This window comes from Heterodontus francisci, chromosome 47, assembly GCF_036365525.1.
Source record: "Heterodontus francisci isolate sHetFra1 chromosome 47, sHetFra1.hap1, whole genome shotgun sequence".
In the NCBI taxonomy this organism is placed as follows: Eukaryota; Metazoa; Chordata; class Chondrichthyes; order Heterodontiformes; family Heterodontidae; genus Heterodontus; species Heterodontus francisci.
This window is the reverse complement of record NC_090417.1, coordinates 8,450,942-8,477,881: the sequence shown is the minus strand read 5'-3', so window position 1 is coordinate 8,477,881 and position 26,940 is coordinate 8,450,942. Positions and strand designations below refer to the sequence as shown.

The 26,940-nt window shown below is 45.0% G+C and overlaps 1 protein-coding gene across 1 annotated transcript in view; it reads right to left on the bottom strand.

Annotated features, from left to right (window-relative positions):
* The window catches only part of LOC137357154 (B-cell linker protein-like), a 56,871-nt gene that overhangs the window by 3,239 nt on the left and 26,692 nt on the right, over positions 1 to 26,940 (bottom strand). Inside the window, exons 8-16 of the mRNA XM_068023254.1 lie at positions 18,380 to 18,452; positions 17,154 to 17,242; positions 17,026 to 17,068; positions 14,886 to 14,964; positions 14,307 to 14,394; positions 12,451 to 12,538; positions 11,877 to 11,936; positions 10,898 to 10,944; positions 2,598 to 2,681 (exon numbers count right to left, since the gene is read on the bottom strand). Of these exons, the coding sequence (XP_067879355.1) occupies positions 2,598 to 2,681; positions 10,898 to 10,944; positions 11,877 to 11,936; positions 12,451 to 12,538; positions 14,307 to 14,394; positions 14,886 to 14,964; positions 17,026 to 17,068; positions 17,154 to 17,242; positions 18,380 to 18,452 (651 nt within the window). The remainder of the gene's footprint in view (positions 1 to 2,597; positions 2,682 to 10,897; positions 10,945 to 11,876; positions 11,937 to 12,450; positions 12,539 to 14,306; positions 14,395 to 14,885; positions 14,965 to 17,025; positions 17,069 to 17,153; positions 17,243 to 18,379; positions 18,453 to 26,940) is intronic.

The following is a 26,940-nucleotide window of genomic DNA, read 5'->3' as shown; positions in this document are numbered from 1 at the left end:
AGATTAACAAAGTGAGCGTCGGTCCTATAGAAAGTGAGACTGGGAGTTAATAATGGATAATAAAGAGATGGCAGATGAATTAAACAGATATTTTTCATCGGTCTTTACTTTGAGGATACAAGGAACATCCCAGTCTGAGCTGTAAGTCAGGAAATGGAAGGGAGGGAGGAACTCAAGAAAATTCCAATCACCAGGGAAGTGGTACTGAACAAATTGTTGGAGCTGCGGGCTGACAAGTCCCCAGGTCCTCATGGACCTCATCCTAGGGTGTTAAAAGAAGTGGCTAGTGAGATAGTTGATGCATTAGTTTTAATTTTCCAAAATTCCCTAGATTCAGGGAATGTTCCATTATATTGGAAATTAGCGTATGTAACTCCTTTATTCAAAAAGGGAAGGAGACAGAAAGCAGGAAACTACAGGCCAGTTAGCTTAATCTGTCTTAGGGAAATAGGTTATAGCAGGGCATTTCGAAAAATTCAAGGTAATCAGGCAGAATCAACATGGTTTTGTGAAAGGGAAATCATGTTTGACCAAATTATTGGAGTTTGAGGGATTTACATGTGCTGTGGATAAAGGGGAACCAGTGGATGTATTGTACTTAGATTTCCAGAAGGCATTTGATAAGGTGCCACAGCAAAGGTTATTGCAGAAAATAGAAGCTCATTGTGTAGGGGGTAACATATTGGCATGGATAAAAGATTGGCTAGCTAACAGGAAACAGAGAGTAGGCATAAATGGGTCATTTTCTGGTTGGCAAGATGTAACAAGTGGTGTGCCACAGGGTTCTGTGCTGGGGACTCAACTTTTTACAATTTATATAAATGACTTAGATGAAGGGACCAAAGGCATGGTTGCTAAATTTGCTGATAACACAAAGATAGGTAGGAAAGTAACTTGTGAAGACGACACAAAAAGTCTACAAAGGGATATAGATAGGTTAAGTGAGTGGGCAATGACCTGGCAAATGGAGTATAATGTGGGAAAGTGTGAAATTGTCCACTTTGGCAGGAAGAATAAAAAAGCATTTTATCTAAATTGTGAGAGATTGCAGGGCTCTGAGATGCAGAATGATCTGGGTGTCCTCGTGCATGAACTGCAAAAGGTTAGAATGCAGGTACAGCACGTAATTAGGAAAGCTAATAGAATGTTATTGTTTACCGCGAGGGGAATTGAATACAAAAGCAGGGAGGTTATGCTTCAGCTATACAGGGCATTGGTGAGACCATATCTGGAGTACTGTGTACAATACTGGTCTCCTTATTTAAGGAAGGATGTAAATGTGTTGAAGGCACTACAGAGAAGGTTTACGAGGCTTATACCTGGAATGGGCGGGCTGTCTTACGCGGAAAGATTGGATAGGCTAGGCTTGTATCTGCTGGAATTTAGAAGAGTAAGAGGCGACTTGATTGAAACATATAAGATCCTGAAGGATCTTGACAGGGTGGATGTGGAAAGGATGTTTCCCTTGTGGGAGAATCTAGAACTAGGGGTCACATTTCAAAATAAAAGGTCACCCGTTTAAGACACAGATGAGGAGAAATTTTTTCTCTCAGAGGGTCGTGAGTCTTTGGAATTCTCTTCCTCGAAAGGCGGTGGAAGCAGAATCTTTGAATATTTTTAAGGCAGAGGTAGATAGATTCTTGATAAGCAAGGGGGTGGAAGGTTATTGGGGGTAGGTGGAAATGTGGAATAATCAGTTCAGCCATGAACTTATTGAATGGCGGAGCAGACACAAAGGGCCGAGTGGCCTACTCCTGCTCCTAATTAGTATGTTCGTATGTACAAGGCACAAGTTAGGAGTGTGATGGAATACTCTCCACTTGCCTGGATGGGTGCAGCTCCAACAACATTCAAGAAGCTCGACACCATCCAGGACAAAGCAGCCTGCTTGACTGACACTCCATCCACAAACATTCACGCCCTCCACCACCGATGCACAGTGGCAGCAGTGTGTACCATCTACAAGGTGCACTGCAGCAACACACCAAGGCTCCTTAGACAGCACATTCCAAACCCATGACCTCTACCACCCTGAAGGACAAGGGCAGCAGTTGCATGGGAACAGAACCACCAACAAGTAGCCCTCCAAGCCACACATCATCCTGACTTGGAACTACATCGCCATTCCTTCACTGTCGCTGGGTCAAAATCCTGGAACTCTGTTCCTAACAGTATTGTAGGTGTACCTATCCACATGGACTACACCAGTTCAAGAATGTGGCTAACCACCACCTTCTCAAGGGTAATTAGGGATGGGCAATAAATGCTGTCCTAGCCAGCAATGCCCATATCCCATGAATGAATAGAAAAAAGGATTCAGAGTGAAGGACACCACCAAACCTGAAAAGAATAGGTTAGAAGATGAGTGAAAATCAGGAAAAAAGGTGATGCTGAGTTTGTTTTAAAAACCTATAGATTTTAGGAAGGAAAGAAGAATTTGGTAAGATGCTCCACAGTTTTTTGTATGAGTAGTTCAATTAGGAAATGGTGCAATCCATCTTAACCCATGCACATTGAGTGTATAGAGAGGAAGGCTCAAGACCAAAAAGCAACAAGCTATAAATAGAATACCAGAGTCATGAAAATCTGGTGCGTACCTTGCCATTTTCACGTAAAACAGCTTCTGCTGTCTTCCGATCACGGTTGCTTGCATACCAAGGTTTGCTTGGCAAATTGGTATTCTGTGGAAACGAAAAGCACAAATAACAAATTCTTGTATTTATTGCGTGGAATTTTCAACTTCAACAGGAGCGTAAAACTGGCAGTATCAGATTGTCCGTCTGTTACATACCCAGCCTGATGAAGTTAGTGGAAAGTGCACAGTGGGTGCACAGTGTCCCTGATGAGGTTTAAAGTTACACTCACGGTCTTTAAAACAGAGTAAGGAGTAAGACCAGACAAGTTAAAATCAAATTTAACCAACATAAGATGTTGCATGAGTTTTAATACACACCTTTACACTATCACTTGACGCTTAGAATTGGAAGATGACACCACTGCTGGAATTATTGCCCATATTTCTTTTTATTGTGAAAGTTAGGTGAAGGGCAAGAGGCCAAGGTACATGTGCCACCACAGTTGAAAAGTGGGGGATGGAAGATGAAATAAATTAACAGTTAGGTGATGGCAAGATTGCAGAAGGGAAGACTGTTGAGAGGTCCTGGAATAAACTGAATTTGAGTCGGAGTTTGTGATAAGTTTTCATAACATAATTAGGGTGTAAGAAGGAGGAAGTGCTTGCAGGACAGTGCTTTTGCAGCTTAGGAAGCACACGAGAGGTAGTTCAGTGGAGCAGTAGTCAGAGTAGCAGCTGTGAAATAGAGAAAGGTTGTGATCGAGTTTAATTGCCCAGGATTATCATTGAATTATATAAAAATAACCGATTCTAACCACTTCTATAAATTTTGGCACTACGTCTTTATTAGGGGTTGGGTGAATAAACATAAACAGGTCAAAGAAGAAGCAAGGCATTCTCAGGGAAGGAGCTAAACTCCAAATCTTTCACACCCCCTGAATACAAACAGATGCTTTCATTGTAATTTTATTGGCCCTGCAAGAGCATATTTGGTGGCATGTGGGGTGATTTAATCAGGCGTCAGTTGTTTTCTCGGATTTCCAATGGCGGGATTTTTACCGAAGTTAAGTTGGCGCCGTGTTTGCAATGGTCCGGGGTTCACCCCCCACCCCCGCATGGTGCCTGATTGAGCTTTGCGTTCATTTACATAACATGCATACTCTTTTCCCTATACTTAGTTCCAATTAAGTTCTACCTGCCAGATAAAGTGAACAGCGAGCAGTATTCCCATAGCACACGGTTCACGTTCATTTGAACATGGCACGCAACAGTCGGCTTTGTGCAGCTGTGTCTGAGGTCAGTGTTTTTCTTCCTTGAACTCATCAGCAAGCAATATTGGAATGGATGTTTGCCTCCAGGCTCGGCACCAGCAAGGGCGATTCTTTTCAGGGATGGCGGTGAGGGCATGGGTGGGTATACATGGACGAGCAGGGGAGGGTACTTGGGGAGGACAAAGGGTTCTTTGATTGGCTGCATGGAGGAGCAGGGGAGGGAGGAGGGAAGTGTCCAAAATGCCTGGTGGCTATTATTGCTGCTGAAGCTGGCTGTGGGCGGCTGTGGGGGTGGTGGGTTGGATTGAGTTTTACAGTCAACAGATGGTCATGAAGGGCCTATAAGGAGGGATGAATGCTGTCAATGTTGGGGACCTGTGGGGTGAATTCAGTGTACTTGCTGGCAGAGGCAATGGTCACAGTCAATGGGGGGAAATGGATTCTGTACAGGTTGAGACTTAAGATTGGGTAATCTACAACATCATAAGGAGGGGAACGGTACTTTGCAATAATATTCAGGCGGATTTCAGGAGGATCAAGGGTCATGGTGGGCATTTTGATGGTATTGGCGTCAGAACGGGAGGAGGGATGGCAGGAATAAATTGATTGATATTGTACACTGTAATGGGGGGAGGTTCAATGATAATGGAGGAAAGGGTTAAGGTTACATTGGGTGGGTCAAGGGTGATGGGTTCAGGCTGGCAGGTGGCAGGAGGAGGTTGGAAGATGGGGAGACTTGCCTTAAATTGCACATGCACCATTTTCTCGAACGATAATGAAAACCACATGACCAATGAAGGATTGCAAAGTGATTGGCGGGGAGACAAATGAATGTGGGTGGGCATTCAACCTGGCTGGAATTCTAAGGCACAGAAAAGAAAACTGCACACTGCCTGGATGACTCAGCTGACTGGCATCAACAGGCTGAATTGGAATTGCAAAGCTGCAGCGACATGGGTGTCATACCCCCAATTTTTCTAATACCACAGGAAGAAGAGCAGAGGAAGTGACTGAGGTTGGATCTTTTCCCTCAACGCATAATGTCTGTTTGCCAGCAAAAGGCAGAACAAGGTGAGAATACTGTTACTGACAACATCCAGAAATAGCATTATCGAAGACGGGTGCTGGTACGTCAGAGCATCCTCAGTATAAGGAAGGACAACTCACCTTCAAAGGTCAGACAGGCAATTCCAGAGACGCCTATGGATATCATGTAAAATGATCACAGAAATTTGTACGATTCTGCAGCATGATCTGGAGGGAAACCCATGGCACTTGCCCTCAAGATGACTGCTGCACTCAGTTTTTGGCTACCGGCGTCTTCCAGGGATCAACAGTTGACCCATGCGGCTATTCACAGTCTGCGACCCATAGGTGTATCAAAGAATGCCGTCTTTCATCGTGCCAATGAGTTTATCTACTTACCTGTAGATGAGGACAGCCATGCAGCAAGATCTGAAGCCTTCGCTGCCATCGCTGGGTTCCTTAATGTGCAATCGGTGATTGACTGAATGCATGTGGCCGTTAAAGCTCCATGGAAGCAACCTGCTGCATTGTGATTCGTAAATGATTCCAATCATTGAATGTACAACTGGTGTGCGACTACAGGAGAAAAATAATGCTGGTTTGCGAAAATTTCCAGGGGAGCTGTCACAACTCGTACATTTTGAAGAAATCACAGTTACCAGGAGTTTTTGAAGAACAGGCCGGAGAGAACGGCTGACTCCTAGGTGATGAGGGTTTCCCCGTTTGTACATGTTTGATGACACCAGTGCGGCATCCAAAAAGTGCAGATGAAGAGAGATGCAATGCTACTCACGCATCCACCCAGAGCCATCATCAGAAACACTGAAAATGCATTTACGCTGCCTTGACTGGTCTGGAGGGCTATCCATGTCACACCAGAGAGGGTCTCATGAATCATCACTGCAATGCACAACCTGGCAATTAGACATAGCTATATTCTGCAGGTGGAGGAACAGGAGGAACACCGTCCTCTGTTGATGAGGATGACTGTGAAGAGCGTAAGGAGGAGGACAGCAATACAAACGATGCCGCCATTGATATAAGGGCCATGGAAAGACATGCAATGGACATAAAGGAAAACCTCATATTTGCACATTTCAGCCAACAAAAAGCCAATTCAAAAAAGTACGTTGGGCGAAGAAAACATACATTCCCCAAAAATTCTCACATACACCTGAGGTCTTAATCATTGCTGTAATCGAAAATGGCTCTTATGACAACAGCACATGAATCTTCAGTAGAGATATGGCAAACAGCCTGTATGCTATCCATTTATTGAAAGTGACATGCGTCTCCATTGAAAATATTGAAATGCATCAAGACATTAAATCACACACATAGGAAGCTACAGTGTTGCAGCACTTTGATGTGACCAGTAGATCTAGTGTTCTCTGAGCTATGACAGAAAGGAGAATACAACAATGCTGGGAAAGTAACAGCGTGATCAATTATCCACAAATGGAAGGCATGTTGGTACTTTGAAAATTGAAAAATATGCAGCCATCATTGAGGACTGAAGGCTAACATCAAAGGGAAAAATGGAGGCTGGACACTTTCTGAAAGACATTGCAAGCAACAATGCGTTGCTGCAATATGCCTCCAGTAAACATTTTCCTTTTCAAATGAAACCAAGCAAATTACTTACAAGAGTGCATCAAATATTAAACTAAATAAAGATATATTGAAAATGGAGAAAAATGTACACAATATTTACAGCACCTGTGCCAGCTTTGTGCTCAAAACTTTTTCATCTTACGTTTCCTTCCACTACGTTGAGGTGCAACTCCGACATTAGCAGCTGAGGTGCAATCTGCTCATTGCGCTGCCCCGTTGCTGTAGATGACCGTGGTGGGTGCTCTCTGGAGGCACGAAGGACTGGCAGCTCCATCCTACTGGGGGTCTGCAGCAAGCGTGATTGAGTATCCCGCATATGCTTGCCTGCTGGAGGTAAGGGGGGGTCAATGTTGGGGGGGAGGACGAGACGCCACTTACTTGGGGGTGTCCTGAGAGGGAAGCCCCGTGGCAGCTGGCACACACTCCTTTTCCATCTGTGTGCTCGATGGCACTTGCTTGTCTCCCGGAGGGGAAGGAGCACCCGTAGGGAAGTTCAGCCTCAGCCCCCTCTTGCTTAGACTCTGCTGCATGGAGCCCATGGCAACAGCGCTGGAGTGCAGGTTTAGATTGCTCTAGTGCTCAACCAGACCAACCATGGAGCTCACCAAACTCTCAACTGAGGAAGCCATACGCTCATATGCCTGGGACATGGCAGACATCATGGCTTGCATGGACTGCTCCGTGGCACGTGTAAAGCCATGCATGACCTCAGGTATCTCCGACACATTTAGAAGACTTCTCATTGCAATAAGCAGAGGATCATCATGAGCTTGGGGCTGAGCAGGGGCCTGGTCCCTAGCAGTCTTCCAGTTGTCTGGGGACCCGCCTGGAACATGCTCCCTCAGCTGCTGGGACATATCTGTGTTGTCACCACCAGCTTGTGACCCTTTAACCCCGCCACAGGTCATGTGGATGTATCTGTGCTGGTAGAGGTGGAAGTCAGGGCAGGTGAATGTGCACCCTCTGGGGCACTGGCTTCATCTTCCTCCCCAGAGAAGGATTCATGGGCCTTGTGGCATTCCAGGACTTGAGTGCGGGCACCTGCAGTGGAGACTCAAGCAGAGGCAGATTAAGCATCAGATGCACATGAATTCACACACTTCCCTTTGGTGTGCAGATATGGTTGCAAGATTGGAGGTGACAGTTCATTCTTACGCCTTGTGGATCCTGCCTCGCCATCTGCGATCGCCTTACCTTCCTCCTGTCAGCACCCTGGCGTCAAGGACACCTCTTCCCATTTTAGCACTCTCGCACTGGTTGTGGGTGCGTTTGTCCTGCAGGAGACAGTGCAGATTTAATAACTTCAAAAGATGCATCACCTCCATTGACATCACTCATTCCATAGTGGCTTTCACATGACACATCCAAGCACATTAACAATGCCAATCGTCATCTTGGTGCATGGTCAGTTATTGTGTGGCACCAAGGCTGCTCATGTATTCCACTGTAGGCCTTGTCTACCCTCTGTCTTAAAGACACGGAGCCAGGGAGAAAAACAATGGATCAGCTTTGCCAAGACAACTTACCCTCACCAATTTAAGCAAGTCATTGATCCATTTGTGACACTGAACCCAGGTTCTGCGCATCACCCCACAGTTTGAGACCTCCTCTGCTACCTCCATCCAGGCTGCCTTGGTCAGGCGGGAGGGTCTTCTGACCCCATCTTCAGGGAAGAGGACCTCCCGCCTTCCCCTGACAACTTGGAGATGGACCTCCAGGGGACCATCCTGGAACCGTGGGGCGGGACCCTGTCTGCAGGCTGACATCTGCTTTGCATTTGCTGCAGGGGAATAAAAAAGTGCAGCTGATGCTGGGTTTCTCACATTAAGGGAGTCAGAAGTATTTTGAATTAAGTAAAAGATTTAATTTTGCTAACTCCGAAGAGACTTACATGATTGGAAGGCTGCTGCTCCTTGAGTCTGCAAACATAGAATGCTTTATATCTGTGGTGATCATGGTGCTTGACTCAGTGACAGTGGGTTCCACCAGTGAAAGGCTGTCCCCGGCACATGATCCCACTTGTCTCCCGTGCCCGTCGCTGCAGTGTTCATTTAAATATAAAATCGTGTAGGATACAGGAAAAATGGCGGAGGTGGAAGCTATGCCAACTTTCGGTCCTGCCGTCGGGAACGCCGTGGACTCATAAAATCCTGGCCCTTATCTCTGGCAGTGGAAAGGATTTTCAGCTTCCATCAGCTGCTTGAAGATTTTCAGAAATATTTGAAAATTCTTCATTAAAAGTATGCCTATATATTAAAGAAACAATGAATCTGAAAATAAACTCAGTAACGCTGGTACTTTTCTGGGGAACACCCCTCAGTGCCTTTAGGATACAGCTAATCAGAAATTTGACTTACTAGGGCCAATGGTCATAGGAAAGAACAGGAAATGAGAATATAGAATGGTTTATCCAATCAGTGGCCTGATCACTACAATGTCAGAGTGCTGGATTTTGCTGAGAAACATCAGCTTTTATTTCTCACTGATTTTCTCTCCTCTCCTCAAAATGTTGATTTTTCAGATACCTGCGCCTTCTAGCAGCTCACCTATGTGGCTATTTTTCCTGTGTAAACCTAGAAAGTAAATATGGGCAGGCTGTTCAGCTATGTGGGGTACTCCAGATGAGCCTGTGCACATCCACTGTTCACACACACACTTCCTAGGTGGAGTTGCTGGCAATCAGCCAGAAACCAATGCCGTGGCTGAATTTTCACACCCGCAAACCCCCACCACTGCCTGCCTCCCCCGACACCTCCTATTTAACCTAGAGATACTGAAGCCAATTCTAGAGCTCAAACTGCAATTGCACCACAGACTGGGAATCCAAAACTAGGCCCTCTCTGGTTGCAGGCTCAGCTATTCATGGATTAATGCACTGAGCCACTTCAGGAGCTACAGACACCATAATACAAACATCATTGACAACTTCACAGAGGGAAGGAGGAGCAAAGACTGCCTGGGGAGGGTTCTTTAAGTACACCATTTAAGTGGGTTATTTGACTGTGCAGAAAGGAAACAATTGTAGTAATTGTATTTAAGGAAATTTCCACAAACTGGATGAATGCACGCTCCTGAGGATAAGAATAGCTAGACAACAGAACAAATGGCAAAATTAAAACCTATGGGCTCTATTATCTATTGTCAGTAATTTTTATGCCAGCTAGGCAAATTCACAACTGCAGCATATTTGTACTTCAGGAAGAAAATGTAATATATCCACAGAGAAGATTTCGTTGAAATTATAACATGGAACCAGGCTGTTTGACCCAACGAGTCCATATTCGTATTTACCCTCCACACCAGCAATCATCTTAATCCTGTGTGTCCATCCTGTTCCATGCTTTTGTTACCTCCAGGTGTGACTATTCCAAAACTGTCCTGGCTGGCCTCCCATCTTACACCATCAATAAACTTAAGCTCATCCAAAACTTTGCTGCAAGTATCCGAACTCACACCAACTCCTGTTTACCCATCACCCCTGCGTTTACTGACCTACATTGGCTCCCAGTCCACAATAGTTTCAGTTTTAAAGTTTTCCGACTTGTATTCAAATCCCTCCATTGTCTCGCCCCTTCCTAACTCTGTAACCTCCAGCTCTACCTCTCTGAGAACTCGATATTCCTCCAACTTTGGCCTCTTGTGCATCTTCCACTTCTTTCGTCACACTATTTGGCAGTCATGCCATCAGCTCTGAAATTTCCTCTCCAAACCTCTTCATCTCCCCACCTCTCTCTTCCTTCAAGAAGCTGCTATCTCTTTGAAGTATTTGGTCACCTGTTCTAATGTCTCCTCGTTTGGCTTTGTGCCAATATTTGCCTGATTACACTCCTGTAAAGTGCCTTGGGACATTTCACGACATTAAAGGCACTACATAAGCGCATGATGTTGATGTTCTTCCCATATCCTTCAACCCAATTTAGTTCCACCACCTATCTAACCTATTCTTAAATGTTGACATGATCTCTACTTCAATTGCTAATCCTGGTAGTGTATTCCACAGCCTCAGAACCTTCTGTGTAAAGTAAGAGAAGATACAGAACACGATCATACCAGAAATAAACAGTATAACAGTCCTATGGGAATATTTTTAGATGTCACTAATTACCAATCTCCAAACACCATCTGAATATAAATCTGCTTCATTGGAACAACCCAAGAAGAGAAATGCATTCCTGGATTGCACTGGAGATATCTTAGAACGTGAGCAACAAAAATTTGTACATTTTTCATGGTTTGCTACACAATATTGCCATCAAGAGGGCCTAATAACTGGACCTCACAAAGGAAATTGCCAGGATTTGACAATGGAGGAGGAACATCAACAGTTTACAATGGAGTACTCGCAATGAGAAGCGAGATAAGGAGCAACATAACTGAACACCACTTCAACCGTGCAATGGGAGACACTCACCTCTGCAAACATACTCGGTGATGATATCAGACCACTACTTGTATTACCTGATAGTCAAAACAAAACAGATTGAAGGACAGCAACATAGTTACTTAATCCTCTGAAATCTTCTGCTCTTAAACATTCTCTATTTTGCCCATAATGTCACATTTTCTTTTTCTATGCCACTGCTTTGTGGAGTTAGGACTCAGTGGAAGAGTTATTTTTTTTAATGAATAAAGAAAAATACAAAAGCAGTTAAAAGGGATAGCTATATTGAGTTTACTCACAAAGCTGTCATCAGCTCTGCAGCTCTGGTTTTATTATGCACCCATGGTCAAGCTTCAGGAGTTCTAAGTTTTCTGATCCCAACTTACTCTTCAGAAAGGCCAATTTCTGAATCCTATTTTTTAAATCAGTGGTGTGTGTATTTTTTTCCCCAATTTTGTTCCACATGCATCAGCAGCCCACTGATATCTCACCCAAGGGGGCCTTCTTCACATCTACACCATGAGTATCAACTGGATATTTAATCATGGTGAGCATATCACAGTTGATCCCGAGTCCAACATTCACATATCTGCATATTCCAACAAGTGCTACTGGAGAGCAATCAGGAGCAGGAACCCTGTATAATTCCAGACCAGAATCCCTAAGGAACATTGTAGCATCCAGCCTTGGCTAAGATCAGCTAGTGCAGAGCAGGGATCAAACCTGGGAACTTCCGGTCTTTTTGGCTTAGTGCTGCACCTGGCAGTGGCTTTAGATACTAGTTGGTGGGAACATTACAGTTAACATCAGGTGTATATACCAGCATCACTCCACTTTCCTGTAAGTGCCATTCAACGTCTGAACTGAATTGAAGCTAGCCAAGTGGGAAAAAAATCCAGCTAGATCCATTCATAGCTAGTCTGGATTCTCTGTTCCCTCTCCCTCCTCCAAGATCTGTGAGTATATGTATATAATATATAAGAAATTTATCCAATCTGATTGCACTTACCCAGGGGACCTTCCTGCATACTTGAGAAGGAAGCACTACAAACAAAAACAGAGGGGTTAACTGAAAAAGATAAATTGCAACAAAATCACAGAATTCTGTTGAAGAATCAAAAATTAGAGAGGATTCCCCATTTAGTTGGTAACAGCAGCAACACCAGCTCATGCATGGGTATTATAAAAAGTCTGGCTTTACATCAGCAGGTCCCCAGTGATACACCTCAGATCCATCCCCAGAGAGACAGACTGCTCCATCCCATGGAAACTTTGAAGATGCCATCAAAGAGACATTACTTTATGAGTTTTAAAAATAGATGCTCAATCTGTACATTTACAGCAATACAGAGGACACCTGTCAAATATTGGAGAACAGCCTGTCACTCAACCCTGGGCAAAGGTTCTTTGTGGCACAGATCAATTGCTAATGAACAGTGGGTCTAGTATTTGGGCAGGTACCTCATCCAGCCTGATGCTGCCCAGGTTATTTCAACACCACACATTTTTTTCCCAACCAGTGAATTAAACAGAGATTGTTTCTCCAGAATCGGAGTGATTTACCCCAAGATATGTTCACTTACCTTTGGATGAATGGAGTTGGCACAAGAGCAGTGAATTTAGTTTGACTGACTGAAGTTCTTTTGCCAGCTGACGGTAGAATCGGCATTTCTGTTGCACAGAAAATGAAATTAGATCCTTTACAGATAAGAGAAGTGCTTTGTGTTTGGAGGGCAAACCTGAACTGTTTTTGTCCTGAATAAAAGTAGACTGTCTCTTCTACTATCGCAAGTACCATAGTCAGAACCCACTAAACTCATGGCTCATTTCACTTACAATAGAGCGTGGAATAGGTTTATGTAATGGAGAGCTTTGGAATACCAAGGACCCGCCACATGCATTTTATATCCTGCTGTGTTTTCCATATTCCTGAGTTCACATGGATTGAATTTACATTTAAATGTTTCAACAGATCCTGACATTGCCAGAGTAGAACTCTTGTAAAGCACTGAGGATTGCGCTTTTGGACACAGACATCACTTTGTGGCATTCCTGGACATTGGGGAGGGATGGGTTGGTTTTAATAAGTTTGCTGTTGGTTTGCTGATTGTATCACACTGAGTTTGATGAATGGACACTCTTCAAAATTTGAATGAATTTGAGTTATGTTTTTCATGAGAGTTAGTTATTTTGAAGTGAACATAGCCTATCCAGTGCAACTTAACTGGCAACGAAACGATTGAAGTTCTTTGATAACCAAATTTAAAACATAATATATTTATAAATATTAATAGTGGGTCTTATTGCAGCATCTGCAAACTGCGGTCTTCAATAATGGAAGGCTGCCATCTTATTGAGATTGACAACTTATGAAAATTGTGAAAGATTTGAAATGCAAACCCCTACCTTCTGCTGATAACAGAGGTTGGTGAGGAACCTGAAAAAGAAATTGCGCTGATACTAAATTCAGACAGCAGAACTTTGTTTTCCATATGAAGTCTTTATGCATTCAGTCAACAGAAAATCTGTCCAATCGGTTTGCGGCAAAGAGATGCCTTATTATTCACATCAAATCTGCACAGCCTTGCAAGCAACTACAAAGATAATAGCATTGCCGATTGTCACAAACAGCTGGTCAGGCCAGTCCCAGTCCCGAGATGATTTGTTGTGGTACAGAGCCAGAAAGTCCCAGGCTCTATCCCTGATTTGTGCTGAGTTAGGCAAGGCAGCAATTAAATTGCTCAGCATTCTTTGGTTCGGGCATCAGCCATGGTTGCTGCTCCAAATCAATATAAAGTTAACTGAGCAGAAAATTTGTGTGTGTAGCTGTGTGGAATTTGGGTGAAGACAGTTGTGGTCAAATAGCCTGCTCACCCTCACTGCTTAGGCTCACATATTAAGAATGACTGACAGACTGGGGGACACCTGACACCTTTGAAACCACACCCCAGGAAAGTAAAATAAAAGAAGCACTCTGAATGAAAGAAGTTTCCATAGACACGTAACGGAATGCAGACTGATGTAAAAAGTATAGGCTGAAATTCTAAAATTGAAAACAGAACATGATTCAATTGTGCAACAAAGCCATCTGCATCTGTAAAGAAGAGATAGGTCAATGTTTTGGATATGACCTTCAATGATTTTACCCAAACATGAAGCTTCTTTTCTTTCAGATGCTGTGACCAGCTTCACATTTCCAGCATTCCCCCCATTTAATTCCTGTAACTTGGGATCTGTGCTGCCAAATGTCATGTGCACCTCATCCAATCAGGAAAGTGCTGCTCTTTCCAACACTGTTTCTGAATTCTGGTGGCAGCTTGATGAGTCCTTGATTTTAGTCACACCAAACTCCCAACGTAGCTCTTAACTGGTTATATAGGTGCAGCTTTACACTTTAGGACATGGGTAGTCGCCATATTCTGCTGCAAATACCTCTAACCTCAGTTGCAATCTTTATTGAATTATTAATTATGCACAATTCAGGAACAATACTCACTGATTTCCCAATAGGAACAGGAGGCTTTGTCCTGCAAGAAAATACATCTTTTATTTAGGATCCAATATTCTAGGAGAAAGGTAAACATTGAAAATCAGATGGGCATATTCAAACCCAACATATTCACGAGAATTTTGAGCAGGAAATCTAGGATGATGTTCCAGTACGTTACTGAGGAATTGCTGCATTGTCGAAGGTGCTGTTTTTTGGATGAGACATTAAACAGAGGACCATTTGTTCTCTCAGTTGGACATAAAAGATCCCAAAGCACTATTTCGAAGAAAAGCAGGTGAGTTCTGGGCAATATATATGCCTCAACTAATATCAATAAAACAAATCAACTGGCCATTCATTTAATTACAGTTTGTGGGATCTTGCTGCTGCATTTCATACACTACAACAGTGACGACACTTAAGAAATACTTAGCTGGCTGTAAAGTGCTTTGGGACATCCTGAGGTTGCAAAAAGGGATATATAAATGCAAAGCCTTCTTTCTTTCTTTGATTCATGGTTTCACTTACACTGGAGTTGGTAAATTTACTCCTCGTGAAGGAATTGACGGTTTTGGTCTGGGGTCTGGTAAGTTTTTACTTCCTCTGCCTGTGAAGAAGGAAGTGTAAATAAAAATGGCAATACATGCATAACATGTGATGACAAGAGTTTCTGTCTCAACATGGCTAGAAAGAACTGTTATCCCATCCAATAAGCAGCCAAAGGGTACCTAGTTTCCCCAGTTTTTCTTCCCACATTTCTTGAAGGGACTGATACAGTTCCACTGGCATCAGCTACCCAATGGCACTGTGCTCATGTGGTCATTCCTCATGCATGAGTCTAGTTACTAAGCATGGTAGACATTATATAGGGAACCCACGTGGTCTCCTAACAGAGCTACGAATTGACCTTCAATCGTAGACACTGTTGACTTCAGATTTTTTTAAATTAATTTCATGGGATGTGGACATCACTGGCAAGGCCAGCATTTATTGCCCATCCCTAATTGCCCTTGAGAAGGTGGTGGTGAGCTGCCTTCTTGAACCGCTGCAATCCATCGAGTGTAGATCCATCCACCGTGCTATTAGGGAGGGAGTTCCAGGATTTTGATCCATTGACAATGAAGGAACGGCGATATATTTCCAAGTTAGGATGGTCTGTGGCTTGGAGGGGAATTTGCAGGTGGTGATGTTCCCACACGTCTGCTGCCCTTGTCCTTCTGGGTGGTAAAGATCGTGGGTTTGGAAGGTGCTGTCGAAGGACATGTGGTGAGTTGCTGCAGTGCAAGTTGTATATGGTACACACTACTGCCACTGTGCGTTGGTGGTGGAGGGAGGGAATGTTGAAGGTGCTGGATGGGGTGCCGATCAAGTGGGCTGCTTTGTCCTGGATGGTGTCGAGCTTCCTGAGTGTTGTTGGAACTGCACTTAGCCAGGCAAATGGAGAGTATTCCATCACACCCCTGACTTGTGCCTTGCAGATGTTGGACAGGCTTTGGGGAATCAGGAGGTGGGTTACTCACTGCAGAATTCCCAGTCTCTGACCTGCTCTTGTAGCTACAGTACTTAAATGGCTGGTCCAGTTCAGTTTCTGGTCAATGGTAACCCGCAGGATGTTGATACTTGGGGATTCAGCAATGGTAATGCCGTTGAATGTCAGGGGGACATGGTTAGATTTTCTCTTGTTGGAGATTGTCATTGCTTGGCACTTGTGTGGTGCGAATATTACTTGCCACTTATCAGCCCAAGCCAGAATATTGTCCTGGTCTTGGTGTATGTGGACAATGGACTACTTCAGTATCTGAGGAGTTGCAAATGGTACTGACCATTGTACAATCATCAGTGAGCATCCCCACTTCTGACCTTATGATCGAGGGAAGGTCATAGATGAAGCAGCTGAAGATAGTTGAGCCTAGGACACTACCCTGAGGAACTCCTGCAGCAATGCCCTGGGGCTGCATTGATTGGCCTGCAACAACCACAACCATCTTCCTTTGTGCAAGGTATGACTCCAACCAGTGGAGTGTTTTCCTCCTGATTTCCATTGACTTCAGTTTGTCAAGGGCTCCTTGATGCCATACTCAGTCACATACAAGGGCACTCACTCTCACCTCATCTCTTGAGTTTAACTTTTTTGTCCATGTTTGGACCAAGGCTGTGATGAGGTCAGGAGCGGAGTGGCTCTGGCAGAACCCAAACTGAGCATCAGTGAGCACGTTATTGGTATTTTTAGTGCCACTTGATAGCACTGTGGACGACACCTTTCATCACTTTGCTGATGATCTTTTGAGTATTAGGGTGGGGGCATCACAACCAAGTCTGTTCCTATTCTCACCCTAAATGCAATTGTGCACTTTCCAGGAGGTATCGTTGGACAGTGGAGACTGGCTGATGTATACAGCTCTCCCCACCCTCCACCTCCCAATCCTAGAGCACTTGAGGTCAATTGTAAGATCCCTGACACATTTAGCTTATCTGAAAACTTTCTGATCCCAGAGAAACGTGCTACCAGCTGGTTTTAAAATACACACATCAATTATTACCTTTATAACCTATGTTATATTTATTAAGGGGGAGACACCTTGAAGAAGTGCTTTCTGTGGCCTTTGCTAACCCTTAAACATAGTTATTTAAGAAAGTATAGTAGTCAGGTGGAATGAAGTGTACTCACTTTCTATTGGATCAAGCTCCAAATATTCACCATCATCCATATCCTGTGCAGAATAAGGAGCACACTGTAACAGACAAGACTAGATACATTGAGCTGCCTTCAGATTGATAAAAAAGACTTATGTGTACCTCCACTGGAGTTAACAACTGAGATTGCCTGTGGCTTCGTGGAGGAAGTATGGGTGGAGTATTTTGAAAGACTTTGTTCATCAGAGAACCTAAGAGAACAGAAAATGCCAGAAGTCATGATTCTAATTTTCTACAGCATCAACCAGGCTCCTCTAGAACTAAAATAAGTTCAACTTAAATGCCTTTCAATGATCAGCTGAGCCAAACAGATCAATGTAGTTCCAGGTTCAGGCTTCAGTCTACACCAATTTCGCTCACTTCAGCTGGGGCAGCAGTGGGACACTACAATTGGTCTCAGCACCCTTGAATTAAGAGGGTAACAAGTCACCAAGGTTCCTGCTTCTGATCAGTAGAAGTAGCCTCTGCTGGAAAGCATATTTGTGCAGTTGTTGATGAGGATAGAATCAAGCTCAGTTGTGAGGGAAAGATTGACACTATTTCTTATTTGGTAATAATCACAGGTAAGGGAACGTCAAAACCCTGAAGGCATCAATTTGGGACTTGGGCTGTTTTAAAGCCCAGGCCTTATTTACATCCAACTGGTCAACTTCATACCCAAAAGAAAACCAGGAAGCCCAGAGGCCATTCACAGGAAAGTCACGCGGTGGGTTTTTACAGGGTGCAGTGAGTCAAGCGGGGAGCCTGAGGCAGTTGAGGCCCAGACTTTAGTCGTGGGGCCTGGAGGAGAATTCCTACTGCCCCTGGTCCCTCAAAGAGACCTTTTAGGCCCTCCGCTTCTTTCCCAGCAGATTTTACTAGGTGGGATGTCAGCAGTGAGCACCCCATTCAACGGCCAGTTAAAATGACTTTGAGATTAGAATAACACCATAGGACCCCAATTTTCATGTATTAATGAGAGAGGTGTCAGACAACAACTTATGCTGAGGGCCCAGTTAAAGTGATAGTGGCAGGAACAGGGTGGTAAGTTTTCAGAGATTATTTTAACTGTATGACTCCCCTCATTCCCACTTGGAAGGACAGGTTAAGATCACCTCCTAAGAGTCTATGAATCTTTCCCAGGACCTCAAACCCATGGAACCTGTCTCTCACTTCAGTCTCTCTTCACACAATTAATGGGCTATTGAAACCCAAGCTTGGTTTCAACTAATCACTATTTCTTGATTTATCTCATCTTTCTTTCCTATTCTGTTCAACGTTACAATGTCCTGGATCTATGAACTTTTGACCCTTGCCCAGCTTTCTCAATATATATATTAAAAAATGACCTTTGGCAATGTTGGGATCAATAGATGGATGATGAATGCTGGCAGGCTCACTGTCTGATTTAATGTTCTGGACCTGCAACAAGAAAATGTAAAGACTTGAAGTTCAAGACTGCTGATAAGCTAAAATACCAGTTATGGCATATGGCAGAACAAGTAAAGAATTTAGGAGAAATTGGTTTCGGCTGACAATGGTGAGAATGTGGAACTTGCTGCCAATTGGAGTGGCTGAAGCAGATGATATTATTGACACACTTAAGGGGAGGCTTTATGTACACACACGATGAAGAAAAAAAGAGGTAATTAATGTGGGAAGAGACTTGCATGATGTATAAAAACTGGCACAGACCTGTTGGACTTCATTGCCTGTTTCTGTGCCGTAGAGTCTATGTAATTCTATATACGTAACATAGAAAATGTACCAAGAACGACAATAATTTAAACTTAAAATGTGTTATTGACAAGATAGGTGAGTTGGAAGTGCAGAGAGATGCATAGGAAACCAGAGTCAGAAGAGTGAGGGCACAAGTTGTGACATAAAGCCAGAGGAGGTTGCAGAAGTGGGGTGAGAGAGATTATGGAGCAATCTGAAAAGCAGGAGTATGATTTTGAATTCAACACATTGGTGAATGGAGAGCTAGTGGAAGGCTCCCATGATGGGTGGCATTCAGTGGGAGCTGTCATGTTGGCAGTGGAGCTTTGGATGGCAGTATTTTATTGTGGGGGGTGCAGGGGGATGTTGGAGAAGGGGGAAGGGGGAAATTTTATGGGCCCTGCAAGAGTGAATTTGGTGGCGTGTGTGGTGATTTAATCAGGCATCAGTTGTTTCTTCAGATTTCCGACAGCTGGTTTTTTTACCGAAATTAAGTCGGCAGCGTGTTTGCAGTGGTCTGGGGTTCCCCCTCCACAGTGGCGGATTGTAGCTTTGCATTTGTTTACATAACATGAATACACTCAGTTACAATTAAGTCCGACATGCCAGAATAAGTGAACAGCGATCGATATTCCTGTGCCACCCTGGTTCACCTTTGTTTGAACGTGGTGTGCGACAGTCAGCTTTGCGCAGTTGTAGCTGAGGTCAGTATTTATCTTAATTGAACTCATCAACAAAAGAAACGCAACATTGGAATGGATGTTTGCCTCCAGGCTTGGCACCAGCAAGGGCGATTCTTCTCAAGGGATAGCAGCAAAGGCATGGGTGGGTGTACATGGAGGAGCAAGGGAGGGTACTCGGGGAGGACAGGGTGGGGTGATCGGGTGCATTGAGGAACAGGGAAGGGAGGAGGGGAGCATCCAGGGTTATTGGCTGTTATTTTGCTGAAGCTGATGTGGGTGGCTGCGGGGGTGGTGAGTTGAATTGAGTTTTATAGTCAGCAGATGGTCATGAAGGACCTAAAGGAAGGGATGAGTGCTAGCAACATTGGGGATCTGTGGGGCGAATTTATGGTACTGGCTGGCAGAGGAACAGTCACATTTAATGGGGGCAACTGAATTTTGTAGGGTGAAGGTTGTGACTTCGGGTTGGGTACTCATCACAGGGAGGGGATTGGGACTCTGCAGTAATATTCAGGTGGATTTCAGGAGGATCAATGGTCAGGGTGGCCATTTCGATGGAGTAGGAGTAGGAACAGGGAAGAGGGATGGCATGAATAAATTGATTGTGACCCAATGCATTGTAATGGGGAGAGGTTCAATGATAACGGAGGGAAGGGTTAAGGTGACATTGGATGGGTCAAGGGTGATGGGTTCAGGCTGGAAGGTGGCAGGAGAAGAATGGAAGGTGGGGAGACTTGCCTTAAATTGCACATGCACCATTTTCTCAAACGATTATGAAAACCATATGGTCAATGAAGGATTGCAAGACAAGTGAGAGAACCAAATGATGGGTGGGCACACAACCTGGCTGGAATTCTAAGGCACAAAAAAGAAAACTGCACATTGTCTGGATGATTCAGCTGGCCGGCATCAGAAGACGAAAGTGGAACATTCTGCTCTTTTCATTATTTGCAAAGCTGCAGCAACATGGGTGTCATATCCCCAATTTTTCTAATAACACGGGAAAAAAGCAGAGGGAGCGACTGAGGATGGATCTTTTCCCTCAACACATGATGCCTGAATGCCAGCAACAGGCAGAACAAGAAGGTGAGGATGCTGCGACTGACAACATCCAAGAATGGCATTGTCGAAGAAGGTGGCAGGCACGTCCTCGCATTCTCAGGACAAGGCAAAATCACCTTCAAAAATCAGAGAGGCAATGCCAGAGATGCTGAAGGATGTCACGTGAAATGGTCACAGAAATTTGTACGAATCCTGCAGCATGACCTGTAACCACTTGGGTTTGGAGGGAAACCCATGGCATCTGCCCTCAAGGTGAGCACTGCACTCAATTCTTTTGGCTATCAGCGTCTTCCAGGGATCAGTGGGTGACATATCACAGTCTGTAACCTATCGGTGTATCAAAGAGGTGACCAATGCCATGTTTTGTCATGCCAATGAGTGGATAAAGGGGAACTAGTGGATGTACTGTACTTAGATTTCCAGAAGGCATTTGATAAGGTGCCACATCAAACGTTATTGCGGAAAATAAAAGCTCATGGTGTAGGGGGTAACATATTGGCATGGATAGAAGATTGGCTCGCTAACAGGAAACAGAGAGTAGGCATAAATGGGTCATTTTATGATTGGCAAGATGTAACAAGTGGTGTGCCACAGGGATCTGTGCTGGGGCCTCAAATGTTGACAATATTTATAAATGACTTGGATGAAGGGCCTGAAGTTATGGTTGCTAAATTTGCTGATGACACAAAGATAGGGAGGAAAGTAACAAAAAAAAAGTGCTCAAAATATTCAGCAGGTGGTTAATGTGGTTAACTCTTACATGCCCTCTGAAATGGCCTCGCAAGCCACTCAGTTGTACCTAACCACTACGAAGACAATAAAAAGGAATGAAACCGGACGGACCACCCGGCATCAACCCAGGCAACGGAAATGACAACGGCAAACCCAGCCCTGTCGACCCTGCAAAGTCCTCCTTACTAACATCTGGGGGCTTGTGCCAAAGTTGTGAGAGCTGTCCCACAGACTAGTCAAGCAACAGCCTGACATAGTCATACTCACAGAATCATACTTTACATACAATGTCCCAGACGCTGCCATCACCATCCCCGGGTATATCCTATCCCCCCGGCAGGGCAGACCCACCAGAGGTGGTGGCACAGTGGTATATAGTAGGGAGGGAGTTGCCCTGGGAGTCCTCAACATCGACTCTGGACCCCATGAAGTCTCATGGCATCAGGTCAAACATGGCCAAGGTAACCTCCTACTGATTACCACCTACCGCCCTCCCTCAGCTGATGAGTCAGTACTCCTCCATGTTGAACACCACTTGGAGGAAGCACTGAGGGTTGCAAAGGCACAAAATGTACTCTGGGTGGGGGACTTCAATGTCCATCACCAAGAGTGGCTCGTTGCACCACTACTGACCGAGCTGGCTGAGTCCTAAAGGACATAGCTGCTGGACTGGGTCTGCGGCAGGTGGTGGGGGGAACCAACACGAGGGGAAAACATACTTGACCTCGTCCTCACCAATCTGCCTGCCACAGATGCTTCTGTCCATGACAGTATTGGTAGGAGTGACCACCGCACAGTCCTTGTGGAGACAAAATCTCGCCTTCACATTGAGGATACCATCCATCGTGTTGTGTGGCACTATCACCGTGCTAAATGGGATAGATTTCGAACAGATCTAGCAATGCAAAAATGGGCATCCATGAGGCGCTGTGGGCCATCAGCAGCAGCTGAATTGTACTCAACCACAATCTGTAACTTCATGGCCCGGCATATCCGCCACTCTACCATTACCATCAAGCCAGGAGACCAACCCAGGTTCAATACATAATATAATATAAATAAAAACAAGAAATGCTGGAACCACTCAGCAGGTCTGGCAGCATCTGTGGAAAGAGAAGCAGAGTTAACGTTTCGGGTCAGTGACCCTTTTTCGGAACCCCGGTTCAATGAAGAGTGCAGGGGGGCATGTCAGGAGCAGCACCAGGAATACCTCAAAATGAGGTGTCAACCTGGTGAAGTTACAACCCAGGACTACTTGCATGCCAAACTGCGTAAGCAGCATGCGATAGACAGAGCTAAGCGATCCCATAACCAACGGATCAGATCTAAGCTCTGCAGTCCTGCCACATCCAGCCGCAAATGGTGGTGGACAATTAAGCAACTAACTGGAGGAGGTGGCTCCACAAATATCCCCATCCTCAATGATGGGGGAGCCCAGCACATCAGTGCGAAAGATGAGGCTGAAGCATTTGCAACAATGTTCAGCCAGAAGTGCCGAGTTGATGATCCATCTCAGCCTCCTCCTGAAGTCCCCAGCATCACGGATGCCAGACTTCAGCCAATTCGATTCACTCCGCGTCATATCAAGAAATGACTTAAGGCACTGGATACTGCAAAAGCTATGAGCCCTGACAATATTCCGGCAATACTACTGAAGACCTGTGCTCCAGAACTTGCCGCGTCCCGAGCCAAGCTGTTCCAGTACAGCTACAACACTGGCATCTACCCTGCAATGTGGAAAATTGCCCAGGTATGTCCTGTACACAAAAAGCAGGACAAGTCCAACCCGGCCAATTACCGCCCCAACAGCCTACTCTCAATCATCAGTAAAGTGATGGAAGGTGTCATCAACAGTGCCATCAAGCGGCACTTGCTTAGCAATAACCTGCTCAGTGACGCTCAGTTTGGGTTCCGCCAGGGCCACTCAGCTCCTGACCTAATTACAGCCTTGGTTCAAACATGGACAAAAGAGCTGAACTCAAGATGTGAGGTGAGAGTGATTGCCCTTGACATCAAGGCAGCATTTGACCGAGTACGGCATCAAGGAGCCCTTGCAAAACTGAGGTCAATGGGAATCAGGGTGAAAACCCTCCGCTGGCTGGAGTCATACCTAGCACAAAGAAAGATGGTTGTGGTTGCTGGAGGACAATCATCTGAGCTCCAGGACATCTCTGCAGGAGTTCCTCAGGGTAGTGTCCTAGGCCCAACCATCTTCAGCTGCTTCATCAATGACCTTCCTTCAATCATAAGGTCAGAAGTGCGGATGTTCGCTGATGATTGCACAATGTTCAGCACCATTCGTGACTGCTCAGATACTGAAGCAGTCCATGTAGAAATGCAGCAAGACCTGGACAATATCCAGGCTTGGGCTGATAAGTGGCAAGTAACATTCGCGCCACACAAGTGCCAGGCAATGACCATCTCCAACAAGAGAGAATCTAACCATCTCCTCTTGACATTCAATGGCATTACCATCGCTGAATCCCCCACTATCAACATCCTAGGGGCTATCATTGACAAGAAACTGAACTGCAGTAGCCATATAAATACTGTGGCTACAAGAGCAGGTCAGAGGCTAGGAATCCTGAGGCGAGTAACTCACCTCCTGACTCCCCAAAGCCTGTCCACCATCTACAAGGTACAAGTCAGGAGTGTGATGGAATACTCTCCACTTGCCTGGATGGGTGCAGCTCCAACAACACTCAAGAAGCTCGACACCATCCAGGACAAAGCAGCCCGCTTGACTGGCACCCCATCTACAAACATTCACTCCCTCAACCACCAACGCACAGTGGCAGCAGTGTGTACCATCTGCAAGATGTACTGCAGCAATGCACCAAAGCTCCTTGGACAGCACCTTCCAAACTCGCGACCTCTACCAACTAGAAGGACAAGAGCAGCAAATACATGGGAACACCACCACCTGCAAGTTCCCCTCCAAGTCACACACCATCCTGATTTGGAACTATATCGCCGTTCCTTCACTGTCGCTGGGTCAAAATCCTGGAACTCCCTTCATATCAGCACTGTGGGTGTACCTACTCCAAATGGACTGCAGCGGTTCAAGAAGGCAGCTCACCACCACCTCCTCAAGGGCAATTAGGGATGGGCAATAAATGCTGGCCTGGCCAGTGACGCCTACATCCCATGAATGAATTAAAAAAAAAGGTCTGGCAGCATCTGTGGAAAGAGAAGCAAAGTTAACATTTCAGGTCTGTGATCTTTCATCAGAACTGTGAGGAAAGTAAGTTGTGAAGAGGACATAAGGAGGCTACAAAAGGATATCGATAGGTTTTGTAAGCGGGCAAAGATCTGGCAAATGGAGTATTCTGTGGGAAAATATGAAATTGTCCATTTTGGCAGGAAGAATGAAAAATAAGCATATTATCTAAATGGTGAGAGATTGTAGAGCTGTGAGATTCAAAGGGATCTGGGTGTCCTAGTGCATGAATCGCAAAAGGTTAGTATGCAGGTTCAGCAAGTGATTGGGAAAGCTAATAGAATGTTATCATTTATTGCGAGGGGAATTGAACACAAAAGTAGGGAGGTTATGCTTCAGTTATGCAGGGCATTGGTGAGACCACACCTGGAGTACTGTATTGGTCTCTTTATTTAAGGAAGGATGTAAATGCGTTGGAAGCAGTTCAAAGAAGGTTTACGGGACTAATACCTGGAATGGGCGGGTTATCTTATGAGGAACGGTTAGACAGGCTAGCCTTCTGTCTGCTGGGGTTTAGCAGATAAGAGGCGACTTTATTGAAACATATAAAATCCTGAGAGGTCTTGACAGGGTGGATGTGGAAAGGAGGTTTCCCCTTGTGGGAGAATCTAAAACGAGGGGTCAATGTTTAAAAATAAGGGGTCACCCATTTAAGACAGCGATGAGGAGAAATGAGCGGGTCATGAGTCTTTGAAACTCTCTTTCTCAAAAGGTGGTGGAAGCAGAGTCTTTGAATATTTTTAAGGTAGAGGTAGATAGATTTTTGATAAGCAAGGGGTGAAAGGTTATTGGGCGGAGGCAGGAATGTGGAGTTGAGGTTACAATCAGGTCAGCCATGATCTTGTTGAATGGCGGAGCAGGCTCAAGGAGCTGTGTGGCTTACTCCTGCTCCTAATTCATATGTTCATATGTTCGTATGACCAGTCTGGAGTGACTCTTCATGACACACCAGAGTGGGTGTCATGAATCATCATTGTCTGCTGTGCATTGCACAACCTGGCAATTAGACATGGCTATTTTCTGCAGGCGGAGGAACAGGAGGAACACCAGTCCTCCTCAGATGAGGATGATGATGAAGAGCATAAAGAGGAGGACAGCAATGCAAACGATGCCATTGCAGATATCAGGGCCTTGGAGAGACATGCAAGGGACATAAGGGAAAACCTCATATTTGCGCATTTCAGCCAACAAAAAGCCAGTTCAGAAAGGAACGTTGGGAGAAGAGAACATGCATTCTCCAAATATGCTCACACATGCCTGAGGTCTTCATCGTTGCTGCAATCAAAAAGTACTATTATGACAACAGCACATGAACCTGCAGTGGAGATGTATTAAATGGCTTGTAATACTATCCACTTCATTAAAAGCGACAGGTGTCTCCATTGAAAATATTGAAATGCATCAAGGGATTAAACTGCACACATAGGAAGCTGCAGCGTTGCAGCACTTTGACATGACCAGCAGATCTAGTGTTCTCTGGGCTACGATGGAACGGAGAACACAACAATGCTAGGAAAGTAAGGGAGTGACCAATTATCCATGAATGGAAGGCATGTTAATCCTTTGAAAATTGAAAAATATGCAGACAAGATACAGCCATCATTGAGGACTGAAGGCTAACATCAATGGGAAAAATGGACACTGGACACTTTCTGAAAGACATTGCAAGCAACAATGCGTTGCTGCAATATGCCTCCAATAAACATTTTCCTTTTCAAATGAAACCAAGCAAATGACTTACAAGAACTAAATAAAGATATATTGAAAATGGAGAAAAATGTGCACAATATTACAGCACCTGTGCCACTTTGTGCTCAAAACCTTTTCATCTTATGTTTCCCACCATTATGTTTAGGTGCAACTCCAACATTAGCAGCTGAGGTGCAATCTGCTCATTGCGCTGCCCCGTTGCTGTAAATGCAGTGGTGGGCATCCTCTGGAGGCACGGAGGATTGGCGGCTCCATCCTACTGGGGGTCTGCAGCAAGGGTGATTGAGTATTCCCCATGTGTTCGCCTGCTAGATGTAAGAGGCTCAATATCGGGAGGGGAGGGAGGACGAGACTTACTTACCCTGAGGGTGTCCTGAGAGGGAGGACCCGGGGCAGCTGGCTCCTCCTCCATCTGTGTGCACAATGCTACTTGCCTGTCTCCATGAGGGGAAGGAGCACCCATAGAGAGGTCCAGGTTCCTCGGCCCCCTTTCGCTTCGATTCTGCTGCAAGGAGCCCACGGCAACAGCGATGGAGTGCAGGTTAGATCGCATATGGCTCGAGTGCTCAACCAGACTCGCCACGGAGCCTGCTGAACTCTTGACTGATGAAGTCATATGCTTATATCCCTGGGTCATGGCAGACATCATGGCTTGCATGGACTCCTCCATGGCATGTGCAAAGCTATGCATGGCCTCAGGCATCTCCGACATCTTTTCCACATGGCTTTGCTGCACATCCAGCAGACTTCTCATAGCAACAAACAGGATCATCATGAGCATGGG